We start from the raw sequence: 18,357 nt of genomic DNA, 5'->3' as shown, positions 1-18,357 counted from the left end.
AGCGCGAGTGATCTAAGTCAATGCAAAGATGCGATGACCTACTTGCGGCGCGATTCACGCGAATGACGCGCATTGAGCGTTCGCGTGATTCGCGCGAGTTTAAAATCTGAACTTTGGTGAAAATTTGCGCAGCGTTAACCAGTCAGGAGATTGCGCTAGTAGGGCCGTGAGCGACCGTCAGAATATTGGCTTTCAGACCCAAATTTCTCTAAATTACTCACATAGCCTAATAATTTGTTAAATTCATAACATACCAATGCGATAGAACTGACGCGCGAACCATCGGAAAATTTCAAAGAGACGACAAAATGGCCAAGCGGTTGGGAAAGAGAAAGGTTAATTAATATGCAAAAGAAAATGTTTTGAATTTGAGTAGCACTAAACTATATACTATTAATAAACTATTCTACCATTAGGAGGCATAATAAATACATTTCAAATCATAATTAAATCTCCACAATAATTCAAGTAGTACCTCCGGCCCATGTAATTTTCTGTTACAAACCGACCCGGCCCCCCATTAAAGACAGGGAGAATTATGTGGCCCTTGCAGAAAAAAGTTTGGGGACCCCTGGTCTACAATATAATAGCCATATAAACTTAGCGTAATTATAATAATAAAACATAACAAAGAGGCATTGACAGAGAGTCAAGAAATTATGATGAGTGGAATTATTATTAATATTTCAGTAAAGTTCATTAAATCTGTTCTGTTGTTAGTGTGGTTTTTAAACTTATGAACTGTGTATGGACTGACAAAAGTGTTACTTGAGGAAGCAATTTGACAACAATGCAATAAATATTTTAGGTACATCAAAAAGCGTGCTGGTTAAGATACCAGCAGACAAACTAATCCAGCAGAAATTAGTGCATAAAGGTATTTGAACCTCATAATTAAATACAAAAGGAGGAGAAAAACTGCAAAAAAGGTCCACTTTAAAAAAAAAAGAACCTCCCCTTTCAACTGGCTGGCTACGGACCTGATATGTGTGTTGAGATGTAAGATACCTCACAGTCTTTCTTCAAAAACTACTTCAAAAGTGGAATGGAGTTCTAAGGCCTGGGATGCAAGTCATGCGTATACATGAACACACGCACACGCCAAACATCAGATAAGAGCAGAACAAAGTTCACAGCTAAAAGCAGAAACCCATCAATCTGAGATGTGGTCTCCATCTCTCTATATTTATTTATTTCCTTTATTTTCTCTGGCTGTATCTGTATCCTTCTTACTTACAAACACATCTCCGTCCTTTCATAGTCTCCAGTGAAGAGCCACCCAGTTTGAGTCGTTTATTTTGTGTATTTGAGTATTTTTTTCTTTTACGACACACATGTGAATTGCTTTCACAGGAAGAAGACCTGTTTTGATAGTGTGGTTATCATCTTACTCTGAGTTGTGTTGGCTTCCAACTGCAACCGTGGTTCATATGAATTTTAGAATAAAGGATACGCTGAGGTAAACGGACTCAGTGTGTGTTGAAAAGACTGTGTAGGTAGAGCTCCAAAGTAGAAGATCTTTAAGACATCAAACACTTTCTCTCAATGTAAAAACGGCTCCAAATAGACATCAGCCGTATGCTGCCTTGTAAGAAACCTCGTTTTGACCGAGCAAGGCAATGTGTCCTCCATCACTAAGACAAATCCAAAATGCTCTGCTTAAAGCCCTGTGAAAGAGTCTAAAGTAATATCTATGAAGAATATGTTTTATAGTTGCTTATATTTTAATCTATAATAACAAATCTGTTGAATTATAAAGGATCTATATTTGATCAATAAATAACTATGTTTTAATGCTGTTAAGGCAGAAGTATACTGTACTGCAAGAACTCATAACTATTTTACAAGATCGCTTCTTTTAAATTCGTACTATATAAATCTAACAAAATGTATGATTATTAAAAAAACAAGCAAACCACCTATTTTCCATGAGATAGCAAAATGTGTTTTAAAATGTATGGCGACACAATTCACAGAATGCACCTGCTGTCATATCTGAGTAACTGTTTGTTACTTTTTGTGTGCAAAAGTTTGTTAAACTGTTGACATTATTATAACTAGTCACCTACATGCTAATTTTGACAGACACATTTGAAGGCAATATCAGAGTTTGTGTAGTGGATGTTGGTCTCGAAACATCTCACCATTACCAACTACCCATTACTTAGCAACATGCTAATATCAAACCGTTCAAATCGATAGTGAGTCTCTAGTCTGTGTGCTTCATGTGAGGTGTTTTGTCTATGATAGACAGTCTATCTTTGTGGTGCGCTCAAGAAAAAATCGAATTAATAATTTATATATTTTTTGGTGGCATAAGAAAGTAGTTGGCTATAGTAGACTGCAAGGCAGGCGGTTTGAGATGAAAAGACAAAAGAAATACATCTGAACATGCTGGTCGTCTCTTCTAGTGATTGATTTGGGATCAAGGGAATTTGGCTTTTATTAAAAACATATGCACTCTCTAACTGACCCTCTTTATGTGAGATTCGAACACACACTGAGTCCCTGCTGACCGTTCTCATTAGTACAAGGCCATCCATGGCATTTCCAAACCATTTCCCCAAGTATTCTCAAACCATTCCCACACTGTTCCCGATGTGCTCTTCTGCATCATTGCAGGGCGGCAATGACAATGAAGCTAATGTAAGCCAGGTGTGGTTCTGCCATGTCTGCAGTGATGGACAGGTGGTTGGAACAAGTAGTTGAGCTCTCAGGAAACACACTAACAGCAAGATGTTGGTGTTAAAAAGTAGTTAAAAGAGTTCAAAATATGAAAAAAATTCTTACACAAACCCATCATTTAGCCTCAGAAATATTTATTAATCCAAAGACTTATTTCAGTCTTATTAATTAGGCCTACTTTTAGGATGGATGGAATATTATTTCATAAAACTATGTGTTACCTAAAGAAAGTCAGTAAGTGCTTTTACATGCACAGTCTTTTTACATGCACAGGCGATTATGTTTAATAAGCTGATATATATAAGGTCATGTAAACCGGAAAACCTTTTTTACTTTTATCGGGCAAAGGTAAACATAAACACCATGTGCAAAACCTGTTGTAAACGCCTTTACCGTTTTTTTTTATGTGCGCATGTCTGAAAGCGCAGTAATAAAAGTCTCAAATGGAAGTAGTTGTAAAATAATGTATAAAAGTCCGTTCTCAAATCATGCAGCTGATGTAGAAACGTCAAAAGGAAGAAGTATTGTTGCATATGCAGATACTGGGGACATGAGAAGAGATATAAAAATACACTTCTGACCAGTTCTCGCTGCATTTTAAATTACTAAACAGACTATCTACGATGACATCACCGCACTCAAGAAACCGCCAATTCTCAAACTTCCGAGTAAACATGGCTTTCTGCGTAGCCGGTTTATTACTATGCATGTGAACACGTTAAAACAGGTTTCTTTTTAAGAAGATTTTTGATAGATATGCGTTTATTTTGTGCATGTAAACGCACTCATTAACACATGGATTGCGTGAGGGTAAGTAATTGGTGAGATCATTTTGGTGGGAACTATTATTTAAAGATAGTTTGTGTCTAAGCATTCATCTGTAGGCCTTTGCATTTGCCTATATGAGGGACAAATGTTATACAGCAAAATATAGTGAAAGGTGACATTGTGAAGACATTTGGTATTCCTCAATTTACATTTTTGTTTGTGAAAGGGTAAGGTTTAGCACATTTGTGACATATTTGAATATAATTTGCCTAGAATTAATGCAAAGGTCTATAATATGTCTCTATAAAGTAAAATGTAGGTTTTTTACAACCGGAAAGAGTATGTCTATGTTAGGAAATCAAGTTTCCTAATACTGAGCAATATAGATAACAAATGCGGGGAAAATGCCTCAGACACGAAAGATTATCTGCAAATAAGACACCTTCAATATCTCTATTATTTCTCCCATACATCAACAAGATTAAATGGAAACTTCTGTTCAAGCCCCGCCTTGAAGAAAAAGATCCAGAAATCTCACAAATGTCCCCATCAAAAGTTCAGAAAAGATCTCAATAATGTCATAGCTTAAGCTGAAAGTTGCCAAGTCTGCAATCAAAAGTCAAAACTAATGAAGATTTTAATTTGAACTCCAACATTTCTCAACAAATTGACCCACATCTGGATTATATTAATATACTGTACAAATATATTAATTTTACAGCTCCATACTCTTCATGTATTTTATAGTCTCATGTGTTTCTATTTTTTATATCTCGAGTCTTAAGCAGTATACGAGCGTAAGAGCGAACATCTGAAACTAAGTCGACACTAATAATGAAATCCAAATGAAGACTATATTACAAATCTCCGGCACTATGAAAGAGCAACCTATGAGCAATATTTTTTCTTTTGGGTGGGCCTTTCAACACAAGTGGTATCAGCTCAATCATGGTAATAAAGCAATTTCTGATGTTTTCTCGTCTTACTTAATTGATACATATACATGCTTGATCAGATACTCTTCCATCTATTTCCATCATTTTGGGGGTTTTTTTCTTGCAAATTGTCTAGTAATAATTCAAATGATCTGTGACAAATGAGACCTGCCTTGAAATTGGTTAAACTTTGAGCATTGCATTTAATTGCTTCACCTGTGAGCAACATGGGGCAGTTACCTCATAACACACATATGGAAGGCTACTGTATAATCCTTATATTCCTGGCAGAGAAACACAGCACCACTGGGATTACAGATGTCTATATTTAGTGTTTATGTACATGAATATTGGCAGAGAAAATCTGTACATGTGACACATAGATGATGAAACACATTTACACACACCAGATTCACAAACACACAAACTAACAGTGAAGAAACGCTTCAACAACGTCAACGTTCATATAGATTTAAAACACTTCTGTATCACTAATAATTATTGTCAATAACAAAAATGAACAGTTAAAAAAATAAAACATTAAGAAGTATAAAATAATTTAAATCTTCTAAACCATGTTTTGAGTACAAGGAGGGAGAGGGAAAAGAAAGAGTCCTGGCACTACCTCCGCAATGGCTGCCGTAAGAACAAAAACGGACAAACAGGGAAAACATAGACAGGCAGACAAATGGTGCATGCAGAGGCCAAAAAGAACTGCTCCAAACTCCTGTTTCCATGGCACTGAGGATGCAGGACAAGGACTCTTTACGTAGCAACAGCGATGGCACCCCCTGAGAACAAACCTTCAGGTGCCTAAGGTCGGCTCAAAGTGCCGGACTCGACTCGGTAATGTAAACATAAATACAGAGGTTGATATCTCACTCTACAGGCAGTTCAGTAACTGCGAGACATGCGCCATTAGCGCAAAAAGTCAGTCTGCAAAACTCTCCATAGTAGAATATCACTTCGAGTTAAATAAACTTCTTTTTTTTCTCATTATATATATAATATATTTACTTCTGTGCAGAGTCTGTACTTCTGAGTCTCTGTTTTTTAACAGTACTTCCTTGTTTTCACCAATTTGCTCTGATACTTGACGGAGTGGCCGCTGTGTCCCACCACATAAACATCCAGGAGGTAGCTCTTTCCCGCCTCAAGACCCGTTATGGTCTCTGTGGTAACAGCCTTCTGCAGGTTGGCACTGTGGAAGTACTTGCAAAGTACTTTTTCAGACTTGCGGCGATTCTCGGGTCCAGCACACTGGTTCTGCTCGCGGTGTCTTTGCTCTTCGCCATAACTTTCGTCAACTTCGCGACGGTACACACAGTATTTGTTACGCTCCTGCGTGCCAAGCCAAGCCACGGTGACAGAGGAACAGGTACGCAACTTATCGAAAGCCTTGATACGGGTATCCTCGGGTAAAGCTGGGAAGGGCTGCTTGCCTCCAGCACGAGTACTGGCCAACACTTTCAAAGTGGAAGCACCCTTGCGGGACCCCCGCAGACGGATCAGATACTTGGCTTTGGGCTTGCCGCGTAGTTGGAACTGACGAACATCCTCCACATTCTGTGAGAGAACAAGCTTCCCATCGCGGCGTACCTGAACCTGTACTGCATCCAGACAGGCGTGCACAAAGAGCGTCACGCGCTGGTGAGAAGAGACCGGAGCGAAACGGAGGAATTTGCTGCCCTTTCTCTTAATGAAGACGTCTGTGACTTTTCCATCCTTGAGCTCCAGGGTCTTCTGCTTGGCTTCTTCCTTAGTGCGGGCGAAAGTGCCCACGTACGCAGTGCTCATGTTGGTGCCCGTGTTGACAGCGAACACATCAAAGTAGTACTGTGTGTCTGGCTTGAGGTCTGACACTGTAAAAATATTCTTGTTGCCTATGCAGATTGTCTGTATGTCTGAAACTTTGGGCTTGGGGATATATGTGCGACTCAGTTTGCTGCTCAAAGCTCTGTTAGTGGTGAGGGAACGATCCTTACTGAAATCATTCTCAGATGGGAGAAAACCAAAATGAGCAAAGTCAAAGGGGCTGAAGTCCCTCCCGGGTTTTGGAGCGGTCATGAAGCCATCATCCAAGTTCATCTTGGCCTCTGCGGCACATAAGCTCTTGAAGTTGTGCTCCTTGTTAATAACCACACAGTACTGGATCGGCTGGCCCATTATAGAACCAGTAGGAGTAGGCTTCCACGCTAGTGTGACAGTCGTACGACCCAGCGCTGTAACATCAACCCTGGGGTCGTAAGGTAGTTCAGGGTAGGGTTGGTCGGACTCGGGTGTTGTAGTACCGTACATTTTAAAGTTGCTATCCTTTTCAGTCGAGAGGATTTCCAGCTGATACAAGCCAGAAGGGGAGCTGGTGGAGATGAATGACTCAACATCATTTCCTTTGTAGGCAAAGAGCTCGGTACCTTCACTGGTTGTGACCTGCAGTTTTTGCTGCTCCAATGGCTCTGGCTCACCTGAGACACAAAAAGAGTCACAAAATTAGACCCTGGAAGACATCAGAAGATCATAGAGAGTTAGCAATCCACCGAACAAACCACATGCATAAAAACAAGGCCTTCTGTTGGGGTACAATGATGATTAAACCACACACAAGCACAATCAACATAAACTGTCGAACACAAGGATGTATACACATGTAAGCTCTCCCTCTGAAAGTCAATGAGTCAGACATTTAAGTACATAATGACTCATATCCCTCATATGTCCTCTCAAATCCTCTCATCTAGTTGTTTACGTTGCATCACTTCCTCCCCACACCCCAATTAGCACCAGTCGACAAATAAGATGCAATTTCCATCTTAACGGCAAGCTCATCGCTTTATGTGTTGATCCTGTCGGGGTCATTCTGAGCTACCTCACCCTGTGGACCCTGTTGCCTGCTGAGTTTTCTATCCAAACACCTCAGCACATCAGAGGGCTACTTTCACTTTGCTTTCTCCGGGAACCTTAAGCTACACAGAGATCCCTTGTGGCATCGCTGTCTCCTTATTCCTTTCCAAGCCTTCTCAATTCAGCGGGGCTTGAAAACATAATATTATGTTTGCCAACCAAAGAGCTAAATGAACACGTGTTGGACTCAGTGACCGGCTGCTATCCAGCAAAACATGGGAAAGACTTGTACAGTATGTACAGTTTGTGTTTACGGTCACCTCAGTACCATACTAAGGACAACAATAACTAAAAACCGCTACACTAGCCCACACGTCTGAAGTGAAACATAAGAGTGTTTTGAGGTATGTTATTGATTTCTTTTTTGGATACTCTCTAGATGGGAAAAGAAAAATGTCGGGAGAGGGTAGATGGAAACTTAGCTTGATAAAGAGGAATAATTTAGCTTTGCTGTTAAATGTCTCAGGTCTCATTTAATTTGAAACACTTTTCTTTATTTTGAATATGAGATGATTACCCCAATACACTCCAATGTTTTTGTATTTTTCCTTCCCATTCTCTAGCGCTTCAGTCTGCAGCCATAAGGTGCCGACCATCATTGCACCAGGTGAGGTCTTATTGGTCTCAAACTAACAAATGCTCACTAACACACACTGATGTAAACAGAGCTAATGATTGACCACACTGGAAAACACTGACCCACACTGGACACGCTCCACTGTACTTCACAGAAAACACATATTTACTTGCGGCCAGGCTTATTTTTCCTGGTTTTCAGATTAATCTGGAGCTAATTTTGCATAAAACTTTCCAAGCGGCCATCTGTAGGTCATTCACTTAGGCTTTTTTATTGAATCAGTTGAACTACTCGATGAAAACTTCAAGGGTCTTTTTGAAATCTATTGGGCTGCTTTGCTGTCTACTGCAGCTTCCTTTTAAACATTAAAATACAAAACTTGTAAAATAGAGTAAAAGAAACGTATAATACGTTTAAGATACACTATTGTTGTGATATATTTGATCCATTGTTGAACATCAGTCTTTCACCAAACTACATTCACAGTGCATTCTGGAATGGCTGTCTCAATGAAAGATACAGTGGTGTTGTTAAACATTTGACCAAAATTATGCATTAGGACGTTTTGAAATGGAGGCTACATTATCATTGCCATTACAGTGACTCTTATTTAAATTTTATTCAAATCCATTGTGGTTTATTTTACAATTTAGTCCAAATATCCCATCCGTTAATGATCAAAATGACTCCAACTAATCATCTTTATTCCTTTGGAGATAAATGGAAGGAGATACCACTGTCTGCTTTAACCCTTAAGCTGTATCGAATAGCTATGGGAGATGTTCTCTTGTTCCACAGATCTCAGAGCAGTTTCTCTAATAATAGTTTAGACGGCGGACATGGAAAACAGGTCTTAAATTACTGCAGAGTTGCAACATTGATCGGGAGATTTAATTCGGATACCTGATCCTTCTCCACTGCGGTCCTCAGGGAGTTCCTGCAATGTCAATCTCCACTCTAGAGGAGCGTCACAAGGTGTCACCGTCACCAAGAGGGGAGTGTTGTCTTCCTCCACTACAAAATAGTACCTGCAAGAACGAGAAATAGAGACCCAGTAAGCACGCACATCAACAGCTAAAAACAGCAGAAATTCTGCAGGAAATTGAATGTGACTCGTTGCATGTTGTGTAACAGATGTGCTGTTCGCTTCAATTAAATTGCTTTTGATGTGTGTGTGAAAACTAACCATCTGTTATCATTTTTTGTTCTATTTTGGATACACTTTTTCAACCACTGAATAACACAAGATCTTACTGTATGTAAAACGTAACATTTAAAAAAGCAAAACAAAGATATAATTTGAAAGTATAATTTCCACACGAGGGATTGCTGTTACATAAGACTGCTGCATTAGTGAGGTTATGCTCCGTATAATGGTGTTGCTAATTTTGCTTGTCTAACTGCAGCCATGTTTCGCCTTTGAAAAGAATGTGAGACATATTAAAACTCGTCCCAAGACACAATGTACTGAAATTAGAACTAGCTGGTCTTACAGGGACTGTTACTAAATAAGCCCCTTATCCCCTAAACACAGCGCTGTAAATGTTCACTCTGCTGTCTCTGCAACTTTATTATTGTTTTTTTTAGCACCATGTTGTAACTGGATTAGCCAATGTGTGGCGATGTGTTACACGCGGGAGATATCTTCTCCATATTATAGCTATTGTATGTTTGCGATGCAATATATTTAAAGCTCCCAACGGGCCTATTATATTTTAAGATGCAATCCGTAACTTTTGCCGTTTATGTCACCACCTCTGTTGAAACATAAAATTAACTTAAAACTCGTGCCTATGAGCTTACACATTTTTGAATTGGGGTATGGTAAGGCTCAATAACTGACTTTTTTCTTGATCATTTCTTCATGGTCATTTTTACCCATCACAAGTCACACATTGCAGCTTTAATTAAAAAGAAAATAATGCAAAAAGCAGCTATAAACATTTCAAACAGTAGTCAGATGTTGTTTTACTTATTACTTATATGGATCTTCACATGATTATTATGTACGAGTAGAACCTGGCATACATTTGATCCCATGGAAACAAAAATGATTTCGCATCTAGCTTTAAATCCGTCCAATTTTTGGCAGTCGATCAAATAACAACATTTTTATATTTATAGTTCGTTTCGTTTGTCATATGAAAATCGTTGGCAATGGCATTGCATTATGGGATACAGTATCCCGATGCAGTGTGCTCTTTTATCTACTTCGCATTTGGACAAATGTCACAGGTCATGCATGTTTTCTGTGCATACACTATACTGTATATTGCAAAAATAGGTGACCTGCTGTTGAGATCCTGTCTGAACGGATATACCTTCCAGCGCTATGTTCTGCTAAATGATTATGATTAATGTACACTGGATGTCTGTGTAATCAGCTCTGTTAGCACACTGCAGTTCATTAGCAGGACACGACATGGATGGAATTATTGGCAAGGACATCAAGCGAATAACGGCGAGATAAATGACTACTCCAACGTTCTTTTAAAACGCATAGAACTCAGCGTGTGAACATCTGTGGTATGTATGTTACCATGAATTCCTCTAGTATCCTTAGTAAAAATAACCCGTAGCCTTTTCTTAAGACTTTGCGTGTGATACACGCGGTACACACGGTGGGTGTTCTTCTATCATAATGCACCTGCTACTCAGAGAACTCCTTCATTTAACACACACACACACCCTCGCTGGTTTCCCAGCAACTCATTCATAATGCATGTCCTACTCTCATCTGATGCCGCATGGTCATAATAAATTCCATATTTTCCCTTCACAGACGATAAAGATGTATGTGCGTGACAATACAACAGCCCGCTCCATTTCGAATGATGTTTAAACATGAAATGTGTTTGTGTATGTGTGTTCATATGTATGTCAATTTAATTTCAGCATGTGCATGATGCCTTGTATGACTTTACCTTTTTGGTGCGTCCCTGAACAGGTATCCACTGATCTCAGCTCCATCGGGCATGACAGAGGAGTCGTGGAAAGTAGCTTTATCTCTGATCTGCATCTGAAAGAGACCTTCATCACGGGTGGGTAGTTTCTGTCCCATCACCCCCAAGATCAGCAACACCAGGCCATAACATCTAAACACCCGCCTCATCCTGTGGAGAAAAGAGACATCGATATTGAATAAATGTTGAATCCATAAATCAATACATATATCTGCAATGGGTCATAGAAAAATGAGTCATAGGACCGTTTGAAATGTTCCGACACGTTAAATCACAAAGAACGCTGTTAACATGAATAAGAATAAACACATTCAAATGATTATTTCTCAGCATTATTAAAAGACAACGCTGAATGCAGATCTGAGTAAAGCATGGAAATAGATCCACACTCTTGGTGTTTTGTAGTAACTCAAGGGGAGGCACAGCTGGGGTAAAAGACCTCCAACACTACTCACAAGAACATCCAGTCACAGATAAATACACACACTCACAGAATAGATGCACACATGTGTTGAGTGTATACACACACTTGAAATGCATGTGTACGCTGTCCAAACTGACAGTACAAAAAAAAACGTCTGGATGGCGTTAAACGCTTGTTTACTGTTCACATAACATCTCCCGAAATGATCTCCCATATCTGGACGGTTTTTGCTCTCATCTTTACATTTAATTACAGACAATCAAGATCCCAATGACTTGTTTGGGTCGGGTGGTTGTAAACTGTTTATTCCTGCAAAGAATAAAAGGCTTTTGTACAGTTTGCTCTCTAACTCTTCTCAGGAAGAGTTAGAGATACCAGTCGAACATCAAAAATAAATTTGAGTTAGATGTTAAACTGTAGTGGGCTGGATCGACTGATAACATGAGTTTGGATGTGTTTGATTAGAATTTGCTGAAGTTGGCTGGGCTGATGCCGATCTGAACTAAAGCCATTCACATTGAGAATTTGAGCATGTTTACACATTTTTTATGAATGGGCTCTTTAAAATTCAGGTTATCATTCGTCATATCGGTGGTTCCATTGATATCATTCCAACTGTGTTGTTATTGTTTTAGTTTACTTTAGTTGAGTCATTTTAGTTTTGATTTTAGTTATTTAGTTCAATAAGCTTCTAGATTTTTTTTTGATTTTTTTAAATTTGCAATATGCTTTCGTAATGTTGTAATTTATTAAATTTTTTATGTTGCTAATTTTTTTATTTTGTAGTTTTCGTTTCTTATTATAACGTTTGTGCTTTAAACTTATTTCAGTTCATTTTTGAGGCAACATTTACACTTTTTCTTTAGTTACGTTTTTCCCAATGATTTCTAGGTTCATGGTAGATTTGATTTCAACGAACAGAAACGTTTTCAAAGTTTCAAAAACAAAACTACATAATGTTGCGTCCACAACAGCAGACAGTGCTCGTGTTGTGCAGTGTTACAAAGATGGATGAAGATGACCTGTATTTGTTTTACAATTTTACAAAAAAACTCACCCAAAGAAATGCTTTCGGGTATACGAACAGTTGGGCGAAGCTGTCACTGTTGAGAGAACTGTCGCCTTTTTATTCATTCTATCATATGAGTCTGTAAATGTTTCAAGGAAAAATGTAAGATGACGTCAGCCAATCCACATTTAGGAATCTTTATTATAATAGTTGTTGCATGGGCCCTGCTATTCTATACAATTTAGGAAGGCTTCAATTTTATAGTTATCATTATTGTTATCCTCAATATCATGAACTTGGCTTACCTGTGTTAGATTTGGCTGTGGAGAGATCACATGATCTCATCTTCCTATTGATTTAGTGTCATTGATTGGAGCTGAGGGGAAAGCTCAATCCCCTCTGATATAATCAGGCTAATGATGGCAGATTACAGCGATACTCCGCCGTCATTAACTGCAAGTGAGAGTCTGTCCTTTTACTGACCTCTCTACTCATCCCTCCTCCTACTTTAGCCTTTATTCCCTCTTCTCTTCACCTCATTCCCTCGCTCTCAGACCCTGCTCTCGTTTTCTTTCCCCCACTTTAATCCATTGCTTTTTCTTTCACATGCTCTTCTCTTATCATTCTTTTAAAGTAACACACAATCTCCTCCCTCCTTTAGACTTGGGCTTTTCACTTGGGCCGCTGGCACAATCTATTTAACTGCATTTGCACACAAGGCAGCGCTTTTATCATGCATTACATTTCCTCTTGTCTGTCTCCCAGAGCAAGAGAGTAATGCTTTTTGTTCTCCTGAGTTTAGATTGTGTAACGGGACGCTCTGACACAGAGCCTAAATACTCAATCTTAAAAGTGAATCTTGTCTCACCCGATATGTTGTTTGCTGGCCTGTATATACTGTATGTACTTATCCTTGATGAAAGGGCAATGGCTCTTAGTGTCTTCGTATACCACTTTTTTGATGTAACACAAAACATATATTTTGAGAAATGTCTCAGTGGTTTTGTGTCCATACAGTGGATGTCAATAGGGCCCAATGTTGTTCAGTTACTGTTGCTCTTCAAAATAGATTATTTTGTGTTCTGCAGAAAGTCATACAGATGCAGAACGGTGTGAGTAAATGGTACAAGTACTTTGGTTTTCGGCCAAACTATTCATTTAAGCATTTTTTTACGTCTTTCATGACTTGATACTAGAACTTTTGTATGAATTCCCAAGTCTGTGTGGCATCAGAAATTGATTTGATTTGGGGTGTCAAGTTGTAGTTTAAGATCTGCCTTAAAGTTGAGTTTGGTCCAATGAAGACCAATATGCCAGATTAACTGCTAGTCAACATCACTGATCTAACATTTACAAATGCGGTGCAGTCATCCAGAAAATGACCATTCCGTGTTTAGCGAAGGACTTTGAACTGACTGGAAAACAAATTAAGAAAATGTGTGGATGGCTGGTATAAGAAGGACACAACATGTGTGACATCATGAACATCCTGAGCAGAATATAAGACGAAGAAATAGAGGACACAAACAAACGTGGATTTCCTCTCCAACTCTATCAGGTTTTATGGATGCAGTCGCGTTTCCCAAAACAGAAAGGGCTTTCTTTCTAATATAAAACTTCAAAACAAAGCCCCATCTGGAACAAATAAAAGCTAATGTTTAATTAGAGCTGGGAAGAATGTCTGATGGTAATTTGAGGAACGGATAATTTGAAGGCAGAGTCGGCCACAAATGTGCCAACTTTGTTTTTTGGCTTTTTTCTGTTTTCATTCGTTTTTTCAAAACAAGTTCGTTCAGGTCGCGGCTTACTTATGAACCATGTACGTGTCACGATTGAAATCTTGAAGGGGTTTCGGGAGAGAGTGTGTTGTGGGAAGGTCGCAGAGTCGAGTTCATAATGTTGAACAGATTAAACCCTTTGAACGCAACAAGCTGTATTGTTTGTATTACCGTCGGTAAACGCTCCCAATCACCTCACGTGCAAGTTAAATGGCAGCAAATTTGAACTCTGTAGTGTTTTTCCAACAGTTTAGTGTTTAAGTCCTTCACCTCTTTTAACCTCCTCGGTTATCATTTGTGAGCATTTAGAGATGATTCTGCAACACAAATGGATTATTGCAATCTTTTGACAGGTGTTTCAAAAGCAACGATGTTCGCCTGCATTCCACTTTGGAGTGGCAAAATTGTCGCAATTCCCTTAACTTTATCCCTCGAGAGATCAATATCATTGGCTTAATGTGTTTATCCAAATCAGTCTCCACTGGAAGACATTATACAACACCAAAATTTGACTGATTGATGACTAGTTATAAACAGATAATTCCGTCAACCAACGATTCACTCAATCCAATGATCAATAAACTGATGGATTGCCACAGGAAGTGGTGAGGTAACAGGCTCAGCCGGAGTATTGTAGAGAAACACACACACACACAGATGAGTAGCACATGTACTGTATGCTGCATAAAGAGCAACATCACTGACAGGGTGAAAGCACTGAACACATTTCAACCGAGCAGCTACCACCCGTCAATCAAACCACAGTGTTTCGGCCCACAAACAGCGGAGAGCCATCATTACCACGCTAACCTGTGTGTGGGTGTCATGATGACTTTCTCCCCTGCTTCCAGAAAGCCTCTCCCCCCTCAGCTCCTGCCGAAAACTCTAAAGAGAAATTGACTGTGGATTTTTGAGCTCATCGCGGCCCTGTCATGCACACAGATTTAGAAAGCCAGGCAGCTGACTAAAGAAGGGGGGCCGCAACAACAAAACAGCATGGGGATAATATTGGATTTTGTTAGGGAGAGTTATTCAGGGAGCGGGTCTAATAAGCCAAGTTGATGTGGCGCCATTCTCAGAAGATACGCTGTTAACACGTCTCAAAGCTATTTTCCATGAGACCGCAACGTGTCCTTTTCTATCAATGCCGTGATGAGCAATAGAAAGCTAAGGTACTTGACGTGTACTTTGGCTGTACTCTTGCCCCAAACAAAAGACGTACTAGACTTGGGCAGCCAAATTGTATAATGACTAATTGATAGAGTTCCAGTCTACTCCACAGTGGACACTTGTCCTTCTCCTCCTTGGCTTACCTTGACATAAATGCAGAACAGCATATCCTACGCACACAAAAAGCAAAGGTCACTGATAAAAGAGATCTTGATTGATTTCACATCTGCTCGCTCTAGTGTCCAAAATGAGATGTATCACTAGACCGTAAGTGTCCTCAGAGTCGTACTTATCAGAGTTCTCCCAATTAGTACCAAGTCCGGGAATGTTGATAGGCAGCAGGGTGCAGGGACAACTTTCTGCACAAGCCACACAAACACTCCATTGACAAAGGGGGGGGTTGGTGGTTAGCTCTGACTGATGTTCACTTCATTGCCGTCTTTGGAAGAAGAATGAGAGATCCCATAGATAATCACAGACTCAAGTCACCCATAGGACCGTTTCAAGAGCGAGGGTGCAAACACTGCTGCTTATGTATCATCTGTCTTTGAAGCGTCAGAGTGAGGAGAAAACGTAGTCTTGTTTGCTGGCGGGACGCACTGCACAAGACGATTCAAAGCTTTGGGAATGAACCGAGATAAAAATAAGTAACAGGGGGACACCAAAAGTTCCAAAACCTGCAATGAAATCACTGGTTCTCCTCAACAGTACCTGACACACAGTCACGTCAGACCCCACAAAGACTAGCGTGAGGATGACTGTATCTCCACATCGGACTGTCACTCCATCGGACACACAAATGGCTATTGCAACAGTGGAGGAATTCTTTGGCTGCCAGAGTTTTCATATGCAAATAAGGGTTTAGATACGCTATGCAACACAGACCTTCCCGTTCTTAGACTTTTGTTCCCGTTTTATTCTTTCTGAGAGAGGATGGGAGGCAGAGCAGCTTGGGCTCGCCACTAAATACAGTTATTCAAATTCCCTTATTCTGAGACTGCCTTTCATTACGTCTCCCAGCCCAGAGAAAAATATCACTCTCACCGGGAGCCACATCAGGTAGCCTGCAATCTATTTCATAGTTTGTTATTTGTGCGTGATAGCAGACTAATAGTCACAATGCTATTGGAGATATTAAACATTTCACACATTTACTGTTAAATTAAAAATAAAAAAACTACGCTCTTCACTTTGAAATCTCAAGCACTGTGTTAAACTACATCGATTTGAGATTTCTCTGATTCTGGTAGAATAATTATACATGCAATTTTTTTAATAATAATAGAGACAATACATGGATTTATATTTGCTATTTTACTTTTAGCTATTTAAAGAGCTATTTTCCTAAACTAAAAATAGCTGAAATGTTATCACAAATGATGAAAGTGTCACCAGTTACAACATGTGAAACTCAGCGACCACAGATAAGAAATAAAACATTTAATTGTGATTGTGTCAGGCTTATTTCTTAGCTATAAAAATTTGATCTTTGACCTTTGAGGAACTTCAAAATATTGTATATGTTCCGTTATGTATATTCATTGTAATCAAATAAGGTTCGGGTTTTTTCCAATTACTAAATCTAAGTGTCATTTGCGGCAGTGTACTATGCCAAAATCGCGCATCGTGCAGGTGCGTTTACGCGCGTGTGTTCGGGAAAGTTTCTGCTAAACAGACATTTAAAGAGAAAAAATCCTATACGTGTTTTTCTTTGCGCTTGAGAAAAGGCAGCAATAATGAACTCTTTAAAAGACTGAATTAAAGGGACGATGACGATTGTGATGAATTGTGTCTGGCGGTCCGGAGCGCATGGGAACGCGCGTCTCCGGCACCATGTCCGGCTCTCCAAAGCCGACACTTCCCATCCAAAAACCTCCGAAAGTGCACCATGCACTTCTTCTGAGCTCCAGAAGGAACATTAAACAGCCTGCGAGCTCAGGCTTGAAGCAAAGGTGTTTGAAAGCGGTAACTTCCAGGAGTTTGTAAACCGCAAAAAGCCCGTCCCTCATGTTCTGGCAAGAGCTTCAAAGAGTGTCTCTCTCTATTCGGAGAGTCCCGCTGTTTTTCCCCCATGACTGCATGCGTTTAAAAACTCATTTATGAGGCATGAAAGCATTTCGGAAATGCGAATGCAGGTACATCTTAGCAATGTCTGAAATGAGTGGAAATGCTCTTTGGGACATTGACATGGTGTCTTTTAAAAGCTTAAATGGTTTTCTTACTCGTGTTTTTATAAAGAATCAAAAAGGAATCTGAAAATGATTTGATGTAAAAGTTTCTTACCTTGTTCTTCAGTGTAAAATCCCTCCAGAGAAAAAGTGTCTTGCAATTGTGTTTTTTCTTGTCTTCCAGCAGCGTACAATTTAAACTGCATAAACGCACAAACTACAAGATGGAAACGCAGAAAGTCTGATGAAGTTGCTCCTTTCAGTTGCTGCTACAATCCTTCATTCGGGTTTGGCTTCTGTCGCTTCCAAAAGTTAAAGTCTCTAGTCTAGGCGGGTATCCTGAGATCTTGTCCTGCTGTTCTCCTCTATAGAGACCGAGAGTGAGCGAGTGAGCGAAAGTCAGACTGCCGTGAACTCTCTGTGTGCGTGGAGTGTCTCTCTGAAGACCAGCCCACTCATCTGAGGGGAAAAACACACAAGTCAACATTCAAGAAGCTTTAATGACGGACTGTATTGTCATGAATCTGAACATAAATATATGGGCATTGTGTGCATAGTTGTTTGCTGTTTGTTTTATTTGTAAATCAAATTGTACAACAGGATCCCAAAGTGCTTCCCAAATTTGACTACAACAACCAATACTGTCATAAAATGAAAACACAGTTTTAAATAAGAGTAGGGCTCGCCTATATTAGACCTCATTTTCTAAAATCTGCAGTTAAGTCAATGATGAGATTTATATTTAAAGCATTAATATATTCTTGTTCTGTGTTTACTGCTTGTTCTTTTATCAAAAAAAGCTTTTGTTATTTATCTGTGTGGGGGTATATGAGATGACGGCGTGCAGAGCATTTAACAAATAAGACCAAGACTTTAAAACCATGTTGAATAGATGAAAGCAATGCATAAATGCAAACATTTTCAATTTCCCAAACCCACGCAAGTTATCTTCATGGGAAGCATTTTGGGATCACATCCC

The 18,357-nt window shown here is 39.5% G+C and overlaps 1 protein-coding gene across 1 annotated transcript; it reads right to left on the bottom strand.

Moving 5' to 3' along the window:
• Window positions 1-4,569: 4,569 nt before the first annotated feature.
• Window positions 4,570-17,839, bottom strand: ndnf (neuron-derived neurotrophic factor). Its single transcript, XM_079477533.1, has 4 exons — window positions 17,494-17,839; window positions 10,791-10,979; window positions 8,770-8,894; window positions 4,570-6,853 (listed from the first exon to the last, which is right to left on the bottom strand). The coding sequence occupies exons 2-4, from the start codon at window positions 10,976-10,978 to the stop codon at window positions 5,442-5,444; spliced, it is 1,725 nt and encodes a 574-aa protein (XP_079333659.1). The 5' UTR covers window position 10,979; window positions 17,494-17,839; the 3' UTR covers window positions 4,570-5,441.
• Between the last annotated feature and the right edge of the window lie 518 nt (window positions 17,840-18,357).

This window comes from Barbatula barbatula (assembly GCF_947034865.1).
Source record: "Barbatula barbatula genome assembly, chromosome: 17".
Classification (NCBI taxonomy): Eukaryota; Metazoa; Chordata; class Actinopteri; order Cypriniformes; family Nemacheilidae; genus Barbatula; species Barbatula barbatula.
The sequence above is the reverse complement of the archived record's forward strand: the minus strand, read 5'-3'. Positions and strand labels throughout refer to the sequence as shown.